This window comes from Bos indicus, chromosome 11 (assembly GCF_029378745.1).
Source record: "Bos indicus isolate NIAB-ARS_2022 breed Sahiwal x Tharparkar chromosome 11, NIAB-ARS_B.indTharparkar_mat_pri_1.0, whole genome shotgun sequence".
NCBI lineage: Eukaryota > Metazoa > Chordata > Mammalia > Artiodactyla > Bovidae > Bos > Bos indicus.
In genome coordinates, this window is record NC_091770.1 from 10,495,444 (window position 1) to 10,513,135 (window position 17,692).

At 41.4% G+C, this 17,692-nt stretch overlaps 1 protein-coding gene across 3 annotated transcripts in view; it reads right to left on the reverse strand.

Moving 5' to 3' along the window:
* Positions 1 to 17,692, reverse strand: part of TET3 (tet methylcytosine dioxygenase 3) — a 109,586-nt gene that overhangs the window by 23,985 nt on the left and 67,909 nt on the right. For all 3 annotated transcript variants that reach the window (XM_070798423.1, XM_070798424.1, XM_070798425.1), the window contains 2 exons: positions 8,222 to 8,312; positions 962 to 1,055 (listed from right to left, as the gene is read on the reverse strand). In XM_070798423.1, the coding sequence (XP_070654524.1) occupies positions 962 to 1,055; positions 8,222 to 8,312 (185 nt within the window). The remainder of the gene's footprint in view (positions 1 to 961; positions 1,056 to 8,221; positions 8,313 to 17,692) is intronic.

The following is a 17,692-nucleotide window of genomic DNA, read 5'->3' on the forward strand; positions in this document are numbered from 1 at the left end:
GATGGCATATAGACCAGATAAAAACAGAGTCTGACAAAGCTCATGTTACTACTATCCTTCACTCGAAATGAGCTGAGTGTATGTTCACCCTGCCTTTCTCCCTTTGCCCACATGACTCTCCTCACCAGGAATGCTTCCACCTTTTCCTCGCCCATTTAATATGGCCCCATGCATATCCACCTTCTCTGGAAGACCCAGCCTGAACTCCTCCTGCCCCTCACATCCCTTGGCCCTGAACTCAACAGCACCAAGCCTGTCTCTCAATGTTAAACTTTGATTATTCAAGTCTCCACGATCTTACTTCCTGCTGTCTCTACATCATAAGCAGTTTGAATACAGGGACAGAGCCTCCTATTTTCCATGCATATTCTCCCTATCAAGCAGTGAGCAAACAGCTACCTGATAAATTTGCTGCTGCTCTGGGCATGGGTTCTATAGTGGTTCTAAAGTGCTCTATGAGAGCTGGAAGGACGGGTCAGAAAACTTTGGGTGAAACTGGGGTCTGAGTTACTGGTGCTCCCTCTGCCATGATACGCAGGCTGTCTACAGGAAACACTGGCTCAGAAGTCAAGCAGATGCAATGCTGTCCTGATTGTGCTCAGAGGCTTAGTTCTTATGGACTAGAGACAGGGGCACCCAGCGCCAGGGCACGCAGAGCGGGCAGAGGAGTCACGGTGGGGCCCAGCCTTGGGCAAGATGATGTCTCCAGCTAGCTTCCACATCTCCTTCCCCTGCAGCCCTGAACCACAGGGCAGTACAAGTTGAGCATAACAACTAGAGAAGTTCCAAGGCCAGCCGTGGACATCAGGAGCTGGCATTTAAACAAAGACAGGACCAACAGTTGAGGCTGGGGGAAGATGACCCTAACAGCACCAGATGCTGGCTCACAGCTCCCTGGAAAGTGCACACGTCTGCCCCCCACTCCCCAGTCCAGTTTGGGCTGTGGAGCTTTGACACGTACCCACTTTGCGATGGGGCAGCCACGTGAGCTCTTCCCTTCCTTTCCCGTGTAGATGACCTTCTCGATCCGGATGGCTTTCCCCTTCTCTCCGTACCTGGAGAGCAAGACAGAAGCCACCATTAGCACAACTGAATCCCAAAGGAGTCCTGGTAATAAGGCAAGTCTCAGGGTTTTTCCGCTTGGGTTTCTAGTTATTATGGGGGCAACAGAGAAGGGAGAGAAAGATTTAAACATTTATTCTGTGTTCGAGCCTCTGGGAACACAACTCCACTTACAGACCTCAGGGCCTCTGGCCCACCTGGCTCCATCCTGCCCCAGGGCACAAGGTCTCTGATAATTCTCTCTGAGCACTCAAACCAAAGGCTCAGCATAGGCATTTGTATCCAGCCCTGTTAGCAGTCTCAGCTACTTATGAAGTCAATAAAATTCAATAGACAAAAGAAAACAAATGGGGAAATCCTTATTACTCTCTTTCAACAATCCCCAAATGACATTTAACAGTGGCCTCCCAGTAGAAACTGGCTCCGAGATCCCCTTGGACTTACAGTAAAGACGCCTGGTTCCTGCACACACTCCTGCCCTGGCCCACACACACGTGCACACACTCAGGGGTTCGCCACGTTCAGAGGTGAGGAAACTGTGGCCCTCGGAGCTGAACTGACCTGCTCTAGGGCACACATCTACCCAGGGGCAACGCTGGCTACAGCGCAGCCACGGGGTCAGAGAGCTGCGGCCTGAGAGCCCACGCAGCCCTTCTGTTACAAGACTGTGGCCAAACGGCCGAACTTCTCTAAGCCTCAGTTTCCTCATCTGTAAAATGGACATAAAAATGGTTCCTGTCTCCTAGGCTTGGGAGTGCCTTAAAGCACTGGGTTGGCCAAAAAGTCCATTCGGGAACAGGGGCTGGCAAACCTGAATGAACTTCCTGGCCAATCCAATACGTCAAAGTTTCTGGCACAAAGGAAGAGCCCAATAACACTGCAAACATCCATCTTATTAAATTGTCTTATTTTTAATAGCTTCTAATACAATATTGTATCATCTGAGAATAACGGTTATTTGCTAGCTTCTTATTTCCACTTTCCATGGCTCTACTTCAGTCTCCTGTCTGTCTGTACTGGCTAGCGCTTCCAGAGCTCTTGCAGGCATCTTTGCTTATTTCCTGACTTTCCTGGAAATGTTTCCAACTATTCACCCCAGAGCATGCAGCTTGCTAACTTTGGGCTAGAGACAGAGACTCCCTTATTTTGAAGAGCTCTATTAAGGGTTTCCTGTTCTAAGAATTTGTAATCAAGAATTGATCAATTTTGGTGGTCCAATGGTTAAGAATTCACCTGTCAATGCAGGGACATGGGTTTGATCCCTGTTCCGGGAGGACTTCACGTGCTGAGTGGCAACTAAGTCCGTGCACCCTAAAGCCCATGCTCTGCAACAAGAGAAGCCACTGCAATGGGAAACCCATGCATGGCAGTTAGAGAGTAGCCCCCAGTCACCGCAACTAGAGAAAGCCCACATGTAGTAACAAAGACCCGACACAGCCATACATACATTTTTTAAAAACTTTAAAAAAAGAATTGATCAATTTTATCAAATACATTTTTAACAACTAAGGACAGAGAAGAATGGTTTTTCTCCTTTGGCCAATTAACAAGGTATGTTATTTTAACAGACTGTCTAAATCCAGCAATTGTTATAGTTCTGTAATGAATCCAATTTGGTCATGGCATATTATTTCAGTATATTATTTAATAGAGGGTAATGTTATCATAACTACTAGGCATTTGTATCATAATTATCGTAACTACTACTGTTTTACATATTCTTTATATAAATACATATACTTATATATAATTATCTTATGCACTTCACTTCTAGGAATCTCTATCTCTGACATAACTTGTACAAATACACCAAGATTTAGGAACAAGATATTATTGCATCAACAAGAAAATTTAGAAACAACGAAAATATCCAGTATTGTTGTCGTTTAGTTGCTGAGTTGTGTTCGACTCTTTTGTGACCCCATGGATTGTGGCCCGCCAGGCTCCTCTGTCTCCAGTATTTCCCAGGCAAGAATACGGAGTGTGTTGTCATTTCCTTCTCCAGGGGATCTTCCTGACCCAGGGATCGAACCTGCGTCTCCTGTGTTGGCAGGCAGATTCTTTACCACTGAGCCACCAGGGAAGCCCAAATATCTAGTATAGGACTGGCTAAATAAAACATAATTAAATAAATGTCCATGTAACGGAAAACCATATAGCTATCAAAAAGGATTCAACAGAATTATAAGTACTGACATGAAAAAAATTAAGTGGAGGAGAAAGTATCCACCAACATGGATATAGTATTCTTGATCCCATTTTGTTCAAAATTTCTCTGTTCACATATGTGTACTTTTGTAAATGCTTACAAAAAAATCAAACTTGAAAAAATGTTTTCTTCTCAGAGGATAATTACTAGAGAGCTTTATTCACTATAAGCTTTTTTAAAATGGCCTTTTATAGACGTGTTTTATTTTTGTAACTGGAAAAGAAAACAAGTACTTTTGAAAATGCTGATCTAAGGTTTCTCTAAGTTCAATGTTCTCTATTTCACTCAAGATCTCGGGAATGAAGTGAAAAGCTGATAACTGCTACATTAAAGTTCTCAGGCTATGCTATAGAATGTGTTTGCAGACAGGACCCCGGGAGTTTATATAGCGTGGTCTGGCTCAAGAGGAAAAGACCAGATAGTGCTGCTCTTCTTGTCTGACTCCTGGAAAACTTTCAACCCCACAAGCATTTATCAGGAAGTAGCCCATGCGCGCAGAGTGTCCTGAGGCCGCTGTGGGAAGAATGACCCAAGGCGACCATACCGCTCTCACTGAAACCCACAGGATATCGTTCCCCACAGAACGGTGAACTGAGGACACAGACTCGGGCTTTCTGACCAAGACCTTCCCCACTCTCCTATCCTCATGAGAAATGCTTCTTGCAGTGAACTTTGTATTTGAGAGCAAATAAAAGGGCCAAGCACTGTCTGATCAGGCAGAATTTTTTTTTAACCAGAACTGTCTCTGTGTTTAAAGACAACCAACAACTCTGGATTTAACTTTTTTTTTCTTAAATGTCTTAGTTTCTGGCCTATCATTAAGAGGTTAGGATATAGGTGAACTCATAGACCCTAAAGTCTGCAAGGATAAGCTGAAACTTTATTCTAAAGGGTAACTTGATCGTCTTAGCCAGTGATTCTCAAAGGTGGTGCTGGGAGCAGCATGCAGACTCTCAAGTCCCATCCCAGGCCTGCTGTTTCAGAAACTCTGGGCTGGGGTCTAGCCATCTGTGCTTTCACAAGTCCTCCGGAAACCTGAAGCATGCTCAAGTTTGATAACCGCTCATCTAAAGTTGTGATTTTTTTTGGGTTACCTCCATCACACATTAATGAGACCAGTTCCCCCCAAACCCAGAGGATTTGCTAGCAGGGTGTTGGTGCTTCATTCCTAGAAAGAACATTTAATGAACTGCTAGGCTGCAGAGAATCCTCTTCCAAGTTAGAGGACACGTGGCCTTGTGCAGCAGGCCTTTCTCAGATATGGGTTTAAACACCTGACTCCAGTTACCTATGACAAGGACTTGGGTACCTGGAGGTATGGAACCCATTAATAAATTTTACAATATTTCATGACTTGCTTTGAACCTCCCCCTCCTTCCAAAGTCTTTACCAGATAAGCTAAAAGCACCAACATCCCCTGGATTTCAGTTTTCTTCCCTCCTCGTCTTGGCCAACTCCTGGCTGTAGAGTGGTCCTGCAGAGAAAGGGTAGGGAGGGAAGTCTAGAGAAAGAGATAGCTCGGATCATTCACAAACTAGACTTCCATCGAGGTGAGTTTCAGCAATCATTCATTCCCCTCCTTGTTGCAGAAGAAGCTTAAAAAGATGTCTATGTGATAAAAATAACGGGTGATGAAATCAGAGTAAAGGGGGAAACAGACAGACATGACGTTTGTATGCAAAATGCAAACAGTGGGATCTTATGCATATTTTAAAGAGATGAGTCTAGAACATTTCATTGCATAAGAAAGCAAGGAAGCTAATGAAGACTCAGGGGTGAACCTGCATAGACTTCCCTGGGCCAAAGATGAGAAATTACGTTCCTCTTAATGAGGATACACAAATCTGGTGCTCAGCTTACTAACAGCCAACATAAAGATGGAAACACAATCTGTTCCATGATTTACAAGGTCCTTAAGATAAAAATAAACCAGTTGCTGAGGAAAAACACAAGTATTCCTGGTCTTGAGAGGAATTCCTCCCTTGGATCAGTTTCTGAAGAATCTACACTTGGCTGTTATTTTTAAAGCAATGAGAAAAAAGGAAAGGAGAAATCTCAACTGTACCATTATCTCTTAATCCTTATTTCAAAACATACTCTTCTATAACTAAAAGTTATTTAGAGAAGTGTCTAAAAATCTTATAAAATTGTTACCAAGAAACGAACAAATGTAAAAAGTATCTCAGATCAAACTTGTATATCTGACTCCATTGCAGCCCTCAACGTGTAAACAATGGTGTCAAAATTCCTCACAAAAATCGCTGGCCAAAATAATGCCCACTCCAACCTCAAAGCTGCAACACATAGACACATGGGCACAGGCAGGGGTGTGTGTAAAACCACACACATTGGGTTTTTTTTTAGTATAATTGCCTTACAAGGTTGTGTTAGTTTCTGCTGTACAATGAAGTAAATCAGCTGTAAGTATACATACATCCCCTCCCTTTTGGACCTCTTTCCCACCCCACCCCCACATCCCACCCCTCTAGGTCATCACAGAGCATGGAGCTGAGCTCCCTGTGCTACAGAGAAGGTTCTCATGAGCTCTCTGTTTCACACATGGTAGTGTATATATATGTCAGCACTACTCTCCCAATTCCTCCAACCCTCCTCTCCCCATCTCCTCCACAAGCCCTGTCCATATGTCCATTCCTGACATCTGCATCTCTATTCCTGACCTGCACACAGGTTCACCTGAACTGTTTTCCTAGATTGCACATAGTTTGTGTTAATATGATATCTGTTTTTCTCAGCAATCCCACATACTGTTTTGAAAGTGAAAGTCGCTCAGTCGTGTCGTCTCTTTGTGACTTCATGTACTACACAGTCCATGGATTTCTCCAGGCCAGAATCCTGGAGTGAGTAGCCTTTCCCTACTCCAGGGGATCTTCCCAACCCAGGGATGGAACCCAAGTATCCCGCATTGCAGGCGGATTCTTTACCAGCTGACCCACAAGGGAAGCCCAAGAATACTGGAGTGGGTAGTCTATCCCTTCTCCAGCAGATGTTCCCAACCCAGGAACTGAACTGGGGTCTCCTGTATTGCAGGCAGATTCTTTACCAACTGAGCTATCAGGGAAGCCCACATACTGTTTTAAGTGTTCCCTTTTCTCCACATCCTTGCCAACATTTGTAATCTGTAGACTTTTTGATGATTTTCATGGACTCAGAGGTGCTCTTTCAATCAGGCTTGAATTTAAAGATTCGGTCTTTAATTAAATGCTTTTCTGATGGGCTACTATGAATATAAATGTTTCCAGATGGTACAGGATAATTAAGAGTGTTTACAGCAGATCACTGTCCTCCATCCATCTTACCTTTTATTCATTCAGGGACATCACTATAGTTATGCAGTTCAAAATCATGTTTCCTGCTAATTTCTCAGTTTAGCTACACTGGTCAGATAAAATCTGGTCCCCAAATTTCTGGAAATTCTAAGCCACTCAGCCCTTGGCCTTCCACATCTGTATGTATATGTATGACCAAACATGTTTATGTCCTACATAATCTGTGACTTTACTATTAAAATATTAATAAACATTAGTTATAAAAAACCCATAGTCCATGTGGATATGATATAGATACCTCGTATGTAATATTTACTAGTAAGCACCAGATGCTTTCCAGACATCAGTTCCGTTTATCCTCATAATTAATTCTCCTTCAGTGTACATACGTTTATCATCTCTATTCTGTAGATAAGAAAACCGAGTCACACAGAAGTAAAGCAACTTACCAAAGAACTCAGCAGTAGTGGAAGGGCCAGGCCTGGACCTTAATCTAGCTCCAGGGTCTCAGCGTTCTCAATCACCAAGCTATTCTACCTCTCTACACTCTGGAACTCATAGTATTTAGTATCTACTGTGGACACACATGGATTTAAAAGTTTCTATTTATATAAAACTACTTTCACTGTTAAACAGAGAAGGCAATGGCACCCCACTCCAGTACTCTTGCCTGGAAAATCCCATGGATAGAGGAGCCTGGTAGGCTGTAGTCCATGGGGTCGCTAAGAGTCGGACACGACTGAGCAACTTCACTTTCACTTTTCACTTTCCTGCATCGGAGAAGGAAATGGCAACCCACTCCAGTGTTCTTGCCTGGAGAATCCCAGGGACGGGGGAGCCTGGTGGGCTGCCGTCTATGGGATCGCACAGAGTCTGACATGACTAAAGTGACTTAGCAGTAGCAGCCACTGTTAAAAAAGCAAAACAGAGCTGTTAAGTAAAAGCCCTACAGTCTTGTGTTGACTTGTAAGTGTACATAAACTCAAATGTACTTAAAAACCAAACAATAACAAAAATAAAAAACCTACACATATATCTTGGCTCTTTCTACTTGAAATGGCCTAGAGAAATGAGCACTCCCAGCACCTGGAATCTCTTTTCTAAATAATTTTTCCCCCATAAAAATAAAAGAAATCAAGAATTCCTAGGATCATGCCAAAATGAGTCAGGAGATCATCTAAACAGGTGCCCACTGGCCAAATATGAGACATACATTCCTCCTAGTGGTGGTACAAAACATCACCTAGGAAGTAGCTTTCAAAGAAAGAAACAGATTCTGGTCAAGCCTTTAGGTCTAACTGCCAACCTACAGGACACAGGGCAGAAGAACCTGTTGAGCACCACCACAGGAAAGGCAGTGCAAAACGCAGCCCTGGGGACTCCACAGGACAGACAGCCACTCAACCCCGTTTCTTTAAGGAAAACTGTCAATGAAGAGTGAGAGAAAGCGGGGACAGAGGGATGTACGAAGGGCAGACCTAGACAGAAAGAAACCCAGACCACTAGGGGGGGAAAATCCCACATTCAACTTTCCACAGTCTGGGTATCAGGGATTCCTTTCTGTAGGCTGTCTAGGACAAGGCAATGAAAACGAGAGGTGCTTAAAATGCACATTCTATTCACAACTTGCCCATTTCTCCTTGGACATCTGTGCGTCACTCACCGCTCCTCCATGAGTTCCCGGATGGAGGCTACTGTGGGGCCAGATCCCAGATGAGTATAATATGGGCCTTCATCTTTCTCCACTATTTGTTCTGCAGAAACAGAGTAAACATCATTTGGAGACATCAATTCACCAACAGAAATTTAGGAAGGCAAACCACCAACAGGAAAACGAATGGCACATTATAAAGCAGGAAATTCAAACGGCTTACAAACATGTGAAAATACATTCAAACTCATTAGAAATCAGGAACTACAAATTAAAATCACAATGAAATACCGTTATACACAGACCAACTTGGCAAGAATTTTAAAATCTCATAAAACTACATACTATCAAGACTGAAGTCTAACCACTTTGGCATTTAGTTTATCACTATATATAATCTAAACCAGAGGTTAGCAAAGCACTCCATTTTAAGGTACGGATCCCAAACAAACTGAAAACAAGGACTCCAACAGCACCTGTATGCAGTGTTCATTGCAGCATATTCACGAGAGCCAAAGGTAAAAACAGCAGATGCGTCCATCAACACAGATGAACAAAATGTGATATATCCATACGATGGAATATTATTTGACCATAAAAAGCATTTACTCTGATACATGCTATAACATAGATGAACCTGGAAAACATTTTGCTATTCTTGTCCAGTTGCTCAGTCGTGTCCCATCTTTGTGACCCTATGCACTGCAGCACGCCAGGCTTTCCTATCCTTCACCATCTCCCTGAGTTTGCTCAAACTCATCCATTGAGTCAATACTGCCATCCAATCATCTGATTCTCTGTCACCCTCTTCTCCTCTTTCCCTCAGTCTTTCCCAGCATCAAGGTCTTTTCCAATGAGTCGACTATTCACATCAGGTGGCCAAAATATTGCAGCTTCAGCATCTGTCCTTCCAATGAATATTCAGGACTGATTTCCTTTAGGATTGATTGATTTGATCTCCTTGCAGTCCAAAGGATTCTCAACAGTTTTCTCCAGCACCACAGTTTGAAAGCATAAATTCATGGGCACTTAGACTTCTTTACGGTCCAACACTCAGATCCATACATGACTACTGGAAAAGCCACAGCTTTGACTATACACACCTTTGTCAACAAAGTTGTGTTTCTGCTGTTTAATGTGCTATCTAGATTTGTCATAGCTTTTCTTCTAAGGAGCAAGTGTCTTTTAATTTCATGGCTGCAGTCACCATCTGCAGTGATTTTGGAGCCCAGGAAAATAAAGTCTGTCACTATTTCCATTTTCTTCCCATCTATTTGTCATGAAGTGATGGAACCGGATGCCATGGTCCTAGTTTTTGAATGTTGAGTTTTAAGCCAGCTTTTTACTCTCCTCTTTCACCTTCATCAAGAGGCTCCTTAGTTCCTCTTCATTTTCTGTCATTAGGTTGGTGTCATGTGCATTTCTGAGGTTATTGATATTTCTCCAAGCACTCTTGATTCCACCTTGTGATTCATCCGGCCTGGCATTTTGCATGATGTACTCTGCATAGAAGTTAAATAAGCAGGGTGACAATATACAGCCTTGATGTACTCCTTTCCCAATTTTGAACCAGTCTGTTGTTTCATGTCTGGTTCTAACTGTTGTTTCTTGGCCTGCATACAGGTTTCTCAGGAGGCAGGTAATGTGATCTGGTATTCTGATCTCTTTAAGAATTTCCCAGTTTGTTGTGATCTACACACTCAAAGGCTTTAGTGTAGTCAATGAAGCAGATGTTTTTCTGGAATTCTCTTGCTTTTTCTATGATCCAATAGATGTTGGCAATTTATCATTGATTCCTCTGCCCTTTCTAAATCCAGTTTGTACATCTGGAAGTTCTCGGTTCACGTACTGTTGAAGGCTAGCTTGAAGGATTTTGAGCGTTACCTTGCTAGCATGTGAAATGAGCACAATTGTGCAGTAGCCTGAAAATTCTTTGGCATTACTCTTCTTTGGGATTGGAATGAAAACGGATCTTTTCTAGCCCTGTGGCCACTGCCAAGTTTTCCAAATTTGCTGACATATTGAATGCAGTACTTTAAGAGCATCTTTTCAGATTTTAAAAAGCTCAGCTGAAATGTCATCATCTTCACTAGCTTTGTTTGTAGTGATGCTTCCTAAGGCCCACTTGACTTCACACTCCAAGATGTCTGGTTCTAAGTGAGTGACCACACCATCGTGGTTATCCAGGTCATTAAGACTTTTTTGTACAGTTTTTCTGTGTATTCTTGCCACCTCTTCTTAATCTCTCCTGTTTCTGTTAGGCACTTACTGCTTCTGTCCTTTACTGTCCCCATCTTTGCATCAAACATTCCCTTGTTACCTCTAATTTTCTTGAAGAGATCTCTAGTCTTTCCCATTCTATTGTTTTTCTCTATTTCATTGCATTGTTTACTTAAGAAGGCTTGTTTATCTCTCCTTGCTATTCTCTACATTCAGTTGTGTATATCTTTCCCTTCCTTGGCCTTTCACTTCTTTTCTTTTCTTAGCTATTTGTAAAGCCTCCTCAGACAACCATTTTGCCTTCTTGCATTTCCTTTTCTTGGGGATGGTTTTGGTCTCCATTTCTTGTACAAGGTTATGAACCTCCATCCATAATTCTTCAAGCACTCTGTCTACCAGATCTAATCCCTTGAATCTATTTGTCACTTATATAAGCATAAGGGGTTTGATTTAAGTCATACCTGAGTGCCCGAGTGGTTTTCCCTACGTTCTTCAATTCAAGTCTGAATTTTGCAATAAGGAGCTCATGATCTGAGCCACACTCAGCTCCTGGTCTTATTTTTGCTGACTGTATAGAGCTTCTCTATCTTCCGCTGCAAAGAATATAATCAATCTGATTTTAGTATTGACCATTTGGTGAAGTCCATGTGCAGAGAGTCATCGCTTGTGCTGCCAGAAGAGGGTGTCTGCTATGACCAGTGCATTCTCTTGGTGAACTTCTGTTAGCCTTTACCCTTCTTCATTTTGTACTCCAAGGCCAAATTTGCCTATTATTCCAGGTATCTCTTGACTTCCTACTTTTGCATTCCAATCCCCTACAATGAAAAGGACATCTTTTTTAGTGTTAGTTCTAGAAGGTCTTGCAGGTCTTCACAGAACCGTTCAACTTCAGCTTCTTTGGCATTGGTGGTTGGGGCACAGACTTGGATTACTGTGATGTTGAATGGTTTGCCTTGGAAACGAATTGAGATCATTTGGTAGTTTTTGAGATTATACCCAAGAGCTGCATTTCAGACTCTCTTGTTGACTATGAGGGCTACCCCATTTCTTCTAAGGGGTTCTTGCCCACAGTAGTAGATACACAGTCATCTGAATTAAGTTCATCCATCCCCGTCCATTTTAGTTCACTGATTCCTAAAATGTCAATATTCACTCTTGCCGTCTCCTGTTCGAACACTACCAATTTACCTTGATTCGTGGACCTAACATTCCAGGTTGCTATGCAACAATACTCTTTACAGCATTGGATTTTACTTTCACCATCCAGACACATCCACAACTGGGCATTGTTTCTGCTTTGACTCAGACTCTTCATTTTTTCTGGAGCTATTTATCTGCTCTTCTCTAATAGCATATGGACACCTACCGATCTGGGGGCGGGGACTCATCTTTCAGTGTCATATCTTTTGCCTTTTCATACTGTTCATGGGGTGCTCAAGGCAAGAATGCTGAAGTAGTTTGCCATTCTCTTCTATGGTAGACCATGTTTTCTCAAAACTCCCCATCATGACCCGAACATCCTGGGTGGCCCTGCACGGCATGGCTCATGGTTTCATTGAGCTACACAAGGCTATGATCCATGTGATCATTTTGGTTAGTTTTCTGTTCTTACTCCTTCTCTCTGCCCTCTGATGGATGAGGATAAGAGGCTTGTACAAGCTTCCTGATGTGAAATAAGCCAAACACAGGAGGACAAATATTGTATGATCCACTTATATGAAATACCTAGAATAGGCAAATTCATAAAGGAAAAAGTTAGATTAGAGGCTTCCAGCAGCTGGGAGGAGTGAGGAATGAGGAGTTATTGCTTAATGGGTACAGAGTTTGTTTAGAGTGTTGAGACAGTTTTAGAAACAGATAGTGGTGATGATTGCATAATATTGTGAATGTAGTTAATGACACTAAACTGTGCACTAAACAATGATTAAAATGGCAAAATTTATATTAAATATATTTTAACACAATTTTTAAAAAAGAAAGGAATAAATTACTGATACAAGCTACAGTGTGGAGATACCTTGAAAAACATTATGCTAAGTGGAAAAGTCAAGACACAAAATATCACATATATTGCATGATTCCATTCAAATGAAATATCCAGAATAGGTAAATCCAGAGAAACAGAAGCTGGAATCATAGTTGCCAGAGGCTGGGAGGAGGGAGGAAGAGAGAGTTACAACTTAATAGGCACAGGGTTTTATTCTGGAGTGACGAAAGTGTTTTGGAATCAGACAGAGGTGGTTATTTCACAGCACTGTGAAGCTGCTAAATGTCACTGAACTGCTCACTTTAAAATGCTTAGTTTTATGTTATATGAAGTTCACCACAATTTAAAAAAATTGATTCGTACAACAACATGGGTAAGTTTTATATGAATTTTTCTAAGAGAAAGAAACAGAACTCTAATAGTAACTCTAGAAAATGCTATATTGACTGGATACTGTAAGGCAATACACAAAAGAACTTTATACAAATACTGTAAAGCACTGTACTACGGCTGGTAACTTTGTGTCATGTCTAGGGAGACATACAGCTAAACGCAATGTGGTATCCTGCAATGGTTCCTACAACAGAAAAAGGACATTCGCGGAAAACTGACAAAATCCAGAGTCTATAGTTAATAGTACTATACCAACTAAGGTATTAGTTTTAAATGTACCATAATTATGTAAGACATTTATATTTAGGGTATACTGGGTAAAGGGCATACAGGAACTCTGTATCAACTGTGCAACTCTTCTATAAATGTAAAATTATTTCGTGACAAAAAGTTTTAAAAACAGAGCTTCCCTGGTGGCTCAGTGGTAAAGAATCCGCCTGCCAATTCAGGAGATACAGGTTTGGTCCCTGACCCAGGAAGATCCCACACGCCACAAAACAACTAAGCCCGTGCACCACAGCTATTAAGCCTGTGCCCTAGAGCCCGGGAGCTGCAACTGCTGAAGCCCGTGCGCCCTTGAGCCGGTGCTCTGCAACAAGAGAAGCCACGGCAATGCCTGCTCATTGACATTAGAGTAGCCCCCGCCTGCCACAACTACAAAAAAGCCTGAGCACCAGTGAAGAGGCAGCACATCCAATGAATAAGTTAAAAGTCCTTTAAAACAGAAAAGAATTTCTCCAAGGAAAAATGTTTTGTTTTTTTTTTTTTAATAAAACAAACAAACAACACACTCTGCAGGGGACCCTAATTTGCTTGTCCTAGAGGAGTTCTTGGCCACATGCATCAAAACATGTACAAGGATTTTCACAGCAACGTTATTCACAGTAGTCAAAACGGGAAACAACTCATAATCCAGCAACAATGGAACAGACACAGAAAACACAGCAGAGTCATATAACACAGCAGAGTCATGTAACAGCATACACCCTGCAGTGAGAACTGACAAACTGCAGCAACACGGCTGAGTACTCCACCTCCACAGCTGGTGGAAGACGCCCAGCACATAATACAGTAAGACTATATTTAAATAATATTCAAAACCAGGTTCAACCAACAGAGATCCACAGGTCTAAATTAAATTAGATATTCAGTGATTTTTTTTTTTACCTACAAAAAACTGGTGATTTCATATAGCTCAATCTTAATATAAAGAAAAACTATGAAATCATTGTCACAAGTCAAGAGAGTGGTTGCCTCTGGGGGATGGGAGAGAAATGTGATTGGGAAAGGCAGACTGGGGATTTCTGGGGAAGTGGAAATGGCCTACTACTTGATTTAGACACTGGTTACATGGGTGTTCATTTCATAAATGTTCATTAAACTGTACATAAATGTTCTGTGTACTTGCCAATATATGGAATTCACAACTTTTAAAAGGTAAAAAATTAACGTTGCATCTATTCTATGTAGAACATTATGCTCAGTTTTAGGAGGAAAGCAAGACAGAACAATAACTAATTGGGCCTTTAAAAAGTTTATGGTCTGGCTGGTAAGATAAGACCCACATATACGAAAATAGGGGAAAGATGCATTTTTCAGTGCATAGTGTTAGAACTGGGGAAAAATCTGATCCATACTGAATACCTTACCCCAAAATGCATTCCAAACAGTTGAAAGATTTAAATACAAAAAATTAAACTACACAAGTTCTAGAAGAAAAAAAAATGGATGAGTTTTAAAAATATAATCATGGAAATGGAAGGTCTTCTTTAAGATGAAATTCTGAAGCCAATACACACAGACACTCCCCAAACTCTGATAAATGTAACTAAAGAAAAATTTATAGTAATAACTACCAAAAGTCAAGTCAAAAGACAAAACACCACACTGGGGAGAAATACTTGGATCTCACACCAGACAAATGGTTGCTTTCTTTAACATATCAAGTGCTCCTACAGCGAAGTAAGGTCAATAATACAGGAGGAAAAGAAAAATGGATAAAACTGGTTCTTTGAAAGGGAATGAAAATGGGTCAAACGTATATAAAGGTACAATAAACCACCAGTTTTCCCTTCCAGATGAGTCACCATCAAAGACTGATAACTCCTCATGTTGGTTAGGGCACAGGGAAAGTACAGAAAGTACTTTAGCACTACATTAAAATTACAAATGCGCAATCTGCTTGCCTCAGTAATTTCAAAGAATGTCAAATTCTAAGAATTTATTTCTAGGAACTGAGATATACGTACATATGTACAAAGTGATATGTATATAAAAGAATACTCACTGCCTTATTTGTAACAGCAAAATATCAGAAACCTAAATGTCCAGAATACATTATGTGTAGTAAGTACATTATAGCACAGCCATATAATGAAATACTAAGCATCTACCAAAAGGAAGAAGCAGCTCCAGATTTACAGACCAAAAAATGGCCTCCAAGATATTTTAAGTGGGAAAACAAGCAAATTTCAGTACAGCGTGTGTAATATGTTACAGTTAGTATACACACAATCACACATACCTCAGTATATACACACACATAAAGGCGTTTATGTCATTACCCACACTAAGGATAAGACTAGGTTTGTGAAAATGAGTTCAGTTGTATTTCTGGTTTAAAACAAACAAACAAATGGCTGGCAGTGGTGTGTTCATCAGTAGAGGATTTAACTGATGGAAGCTGCCTGCTGCTTACGGTTTCTGCCCATGGAGACGCTTCATCCCACTTTGAATTAGTGTCATGGTCTCCTAACTGGTCTCAGTCCTCCAAAGACCATCCTACCCCAATACCAGTTAGACTCAAAACAGAAATGTGATCAGACCAGCTCCATGCCAGACAGAAGACAGAACCCAAATCCCAGAGCACAGTCCACAAGGCTCCCAAGGAGTCATCTCCGCATACGTCTCAGCCTTGCATCCTGCAGCGGTCAGCGCAGCTCCTTTTACACAACCATGCAATACTCCTGTGTCTTGAAACACCTTTTCCCAGTGGCAACAGTGCCTTTGTTTCTTTCTTTCTTTGGAAAACTCATGTCTTAAGGCCTAGTTTAAATGCCACCTTTTCTGTGAAGCCTTTTTAGACTTCTTCTTTCCCTCTGGACTCCCAGAGCATCTTGCATACAACAAAAATATCAAAGCAGGGATCACATCTTTATTGTTACCATGTCACAGCAGAATGAACACAGATTTTACAGAGACCTGGGCAACTGTGATGAATTATCTTCCTAGCCTCTCTAATCCTCACACCTTCTTCTGTAAAATACATAAAGGGCCAAGTGCAGTATTTGGAGTGTAATATGAACTCAATATACAGCTGCTGTCTAGGCTCTGCCAAACAAACTGTATGACTGTGACCAAGTCACACAATACTTAGGAGCTTTAGGCAGTGAAAGTAACGTTTCTGTATTTTAGAATTGTTGAGGATTACGTGAGATGGAAGGGGCACAGTCCATAACCTATCAATGTTTAAATGTTTTAATCCTTTTCAATGAAAGGATTAAAACTTACTTGCTCCAAATCCATAAGACAGAGAGGATTAAAGAAGGATGTATATATGGAGTGGGGGAGGGAAGAGACCAAGGTAAGGGTAGGAAGAGAGAATATAAGAATATGAGTGTTGGAAGTAGTGGTCTGAAAGCTCTTTAGAGCACTAGGATACTAGAGGCTGTACACAAAATAGAACATAGGAATATGCCAGAACTTTGCGGCTCTTGTCCAGTTTCTACTGTCTGGAGAAAAGTCAAAGCAAGGGATTGACTGTAGGCTCTCACGCTGGAACTGGAATGTAATGTAGCTTTTGGCGTCCCAAATCAGAAAAACTCAAAACCTATAACGAAAGGTAGAGAAAGGAGATTTTCATGAGGAAAATCTTGACAACTCCATCCCAGCAGCTAGGGAAAAAGATATGAAGCTCCAAAACCAAGTTAACCTGGAAATCAGATGGTCCGGATCCTCAGGGAAGGCCGCTAACACACAAAGGGCAGACACAGCTCCAAGTGCCAAGCAAAACCAAAGGCATTCTCTTCCTCTCCTACAAGGAAAACTCTCTCCCTTTTCCTATACGGACGCCTTGCAATTTACAAGGCATCCAAGGAGTCCTTCAGAAGTCTTATTTCTTTTAATTACATCTCTTTCCCTGATTTTATGTATATATATTAAAAATATAAATACATATATTAAAAACATATAATACATACATATTATAATATATAATACATATTAAAATACATTATCCATATATATTAAAATATATTATACATATATAGAGATCTCTCCTTTGATTAGATGCCTGTATGAGGGAGAAGATATTCTGTGGGAAGATACTGGACTTAGAGCCAGTTATATGCTTAGTTATAAACTAGTGCTGTGCTAGGCTAAGTCGCTTCAGTCGTGTCTGACTCCGTGTGACCCCATGGACTGTAGCCTGCCAGGCTCCTCTGTCCATAGGGATTCTCCAGCCAAGAATACTAGAGTTGGTTGCTGTGTCCTCCTCCAGGGAAGCTTCCTGATCCAGGGATCAAACCCTCGTCTCACATCTCCTGCTTGCATTGGCAGGTGGGTTCTTTTCCATTAGCGCCACCTGGGAAGCCCCGTAAAACTAGTACATATTCTCGAATTTAATTCTTCTAGTTTGCATACATATTTACATACATAAGGATATATACCATTATGTATGTGCCTCTTTTGTGTGGCAATGGGCTCTCACTTAGTTACAGTGCCAGACAGGTGACAAGATTTCACAAGGCTGGGGTAAAAGTCTATAGAATATAGTCTATGCTCTGAATCAGTGACACATGTATGCTTCTGTTTCCCCATAGTGAAATAAGGTTTGTTAGTATTCTTGGTGTTGTCTAATGCTATTAATCAAGTCCAGTAGGCGA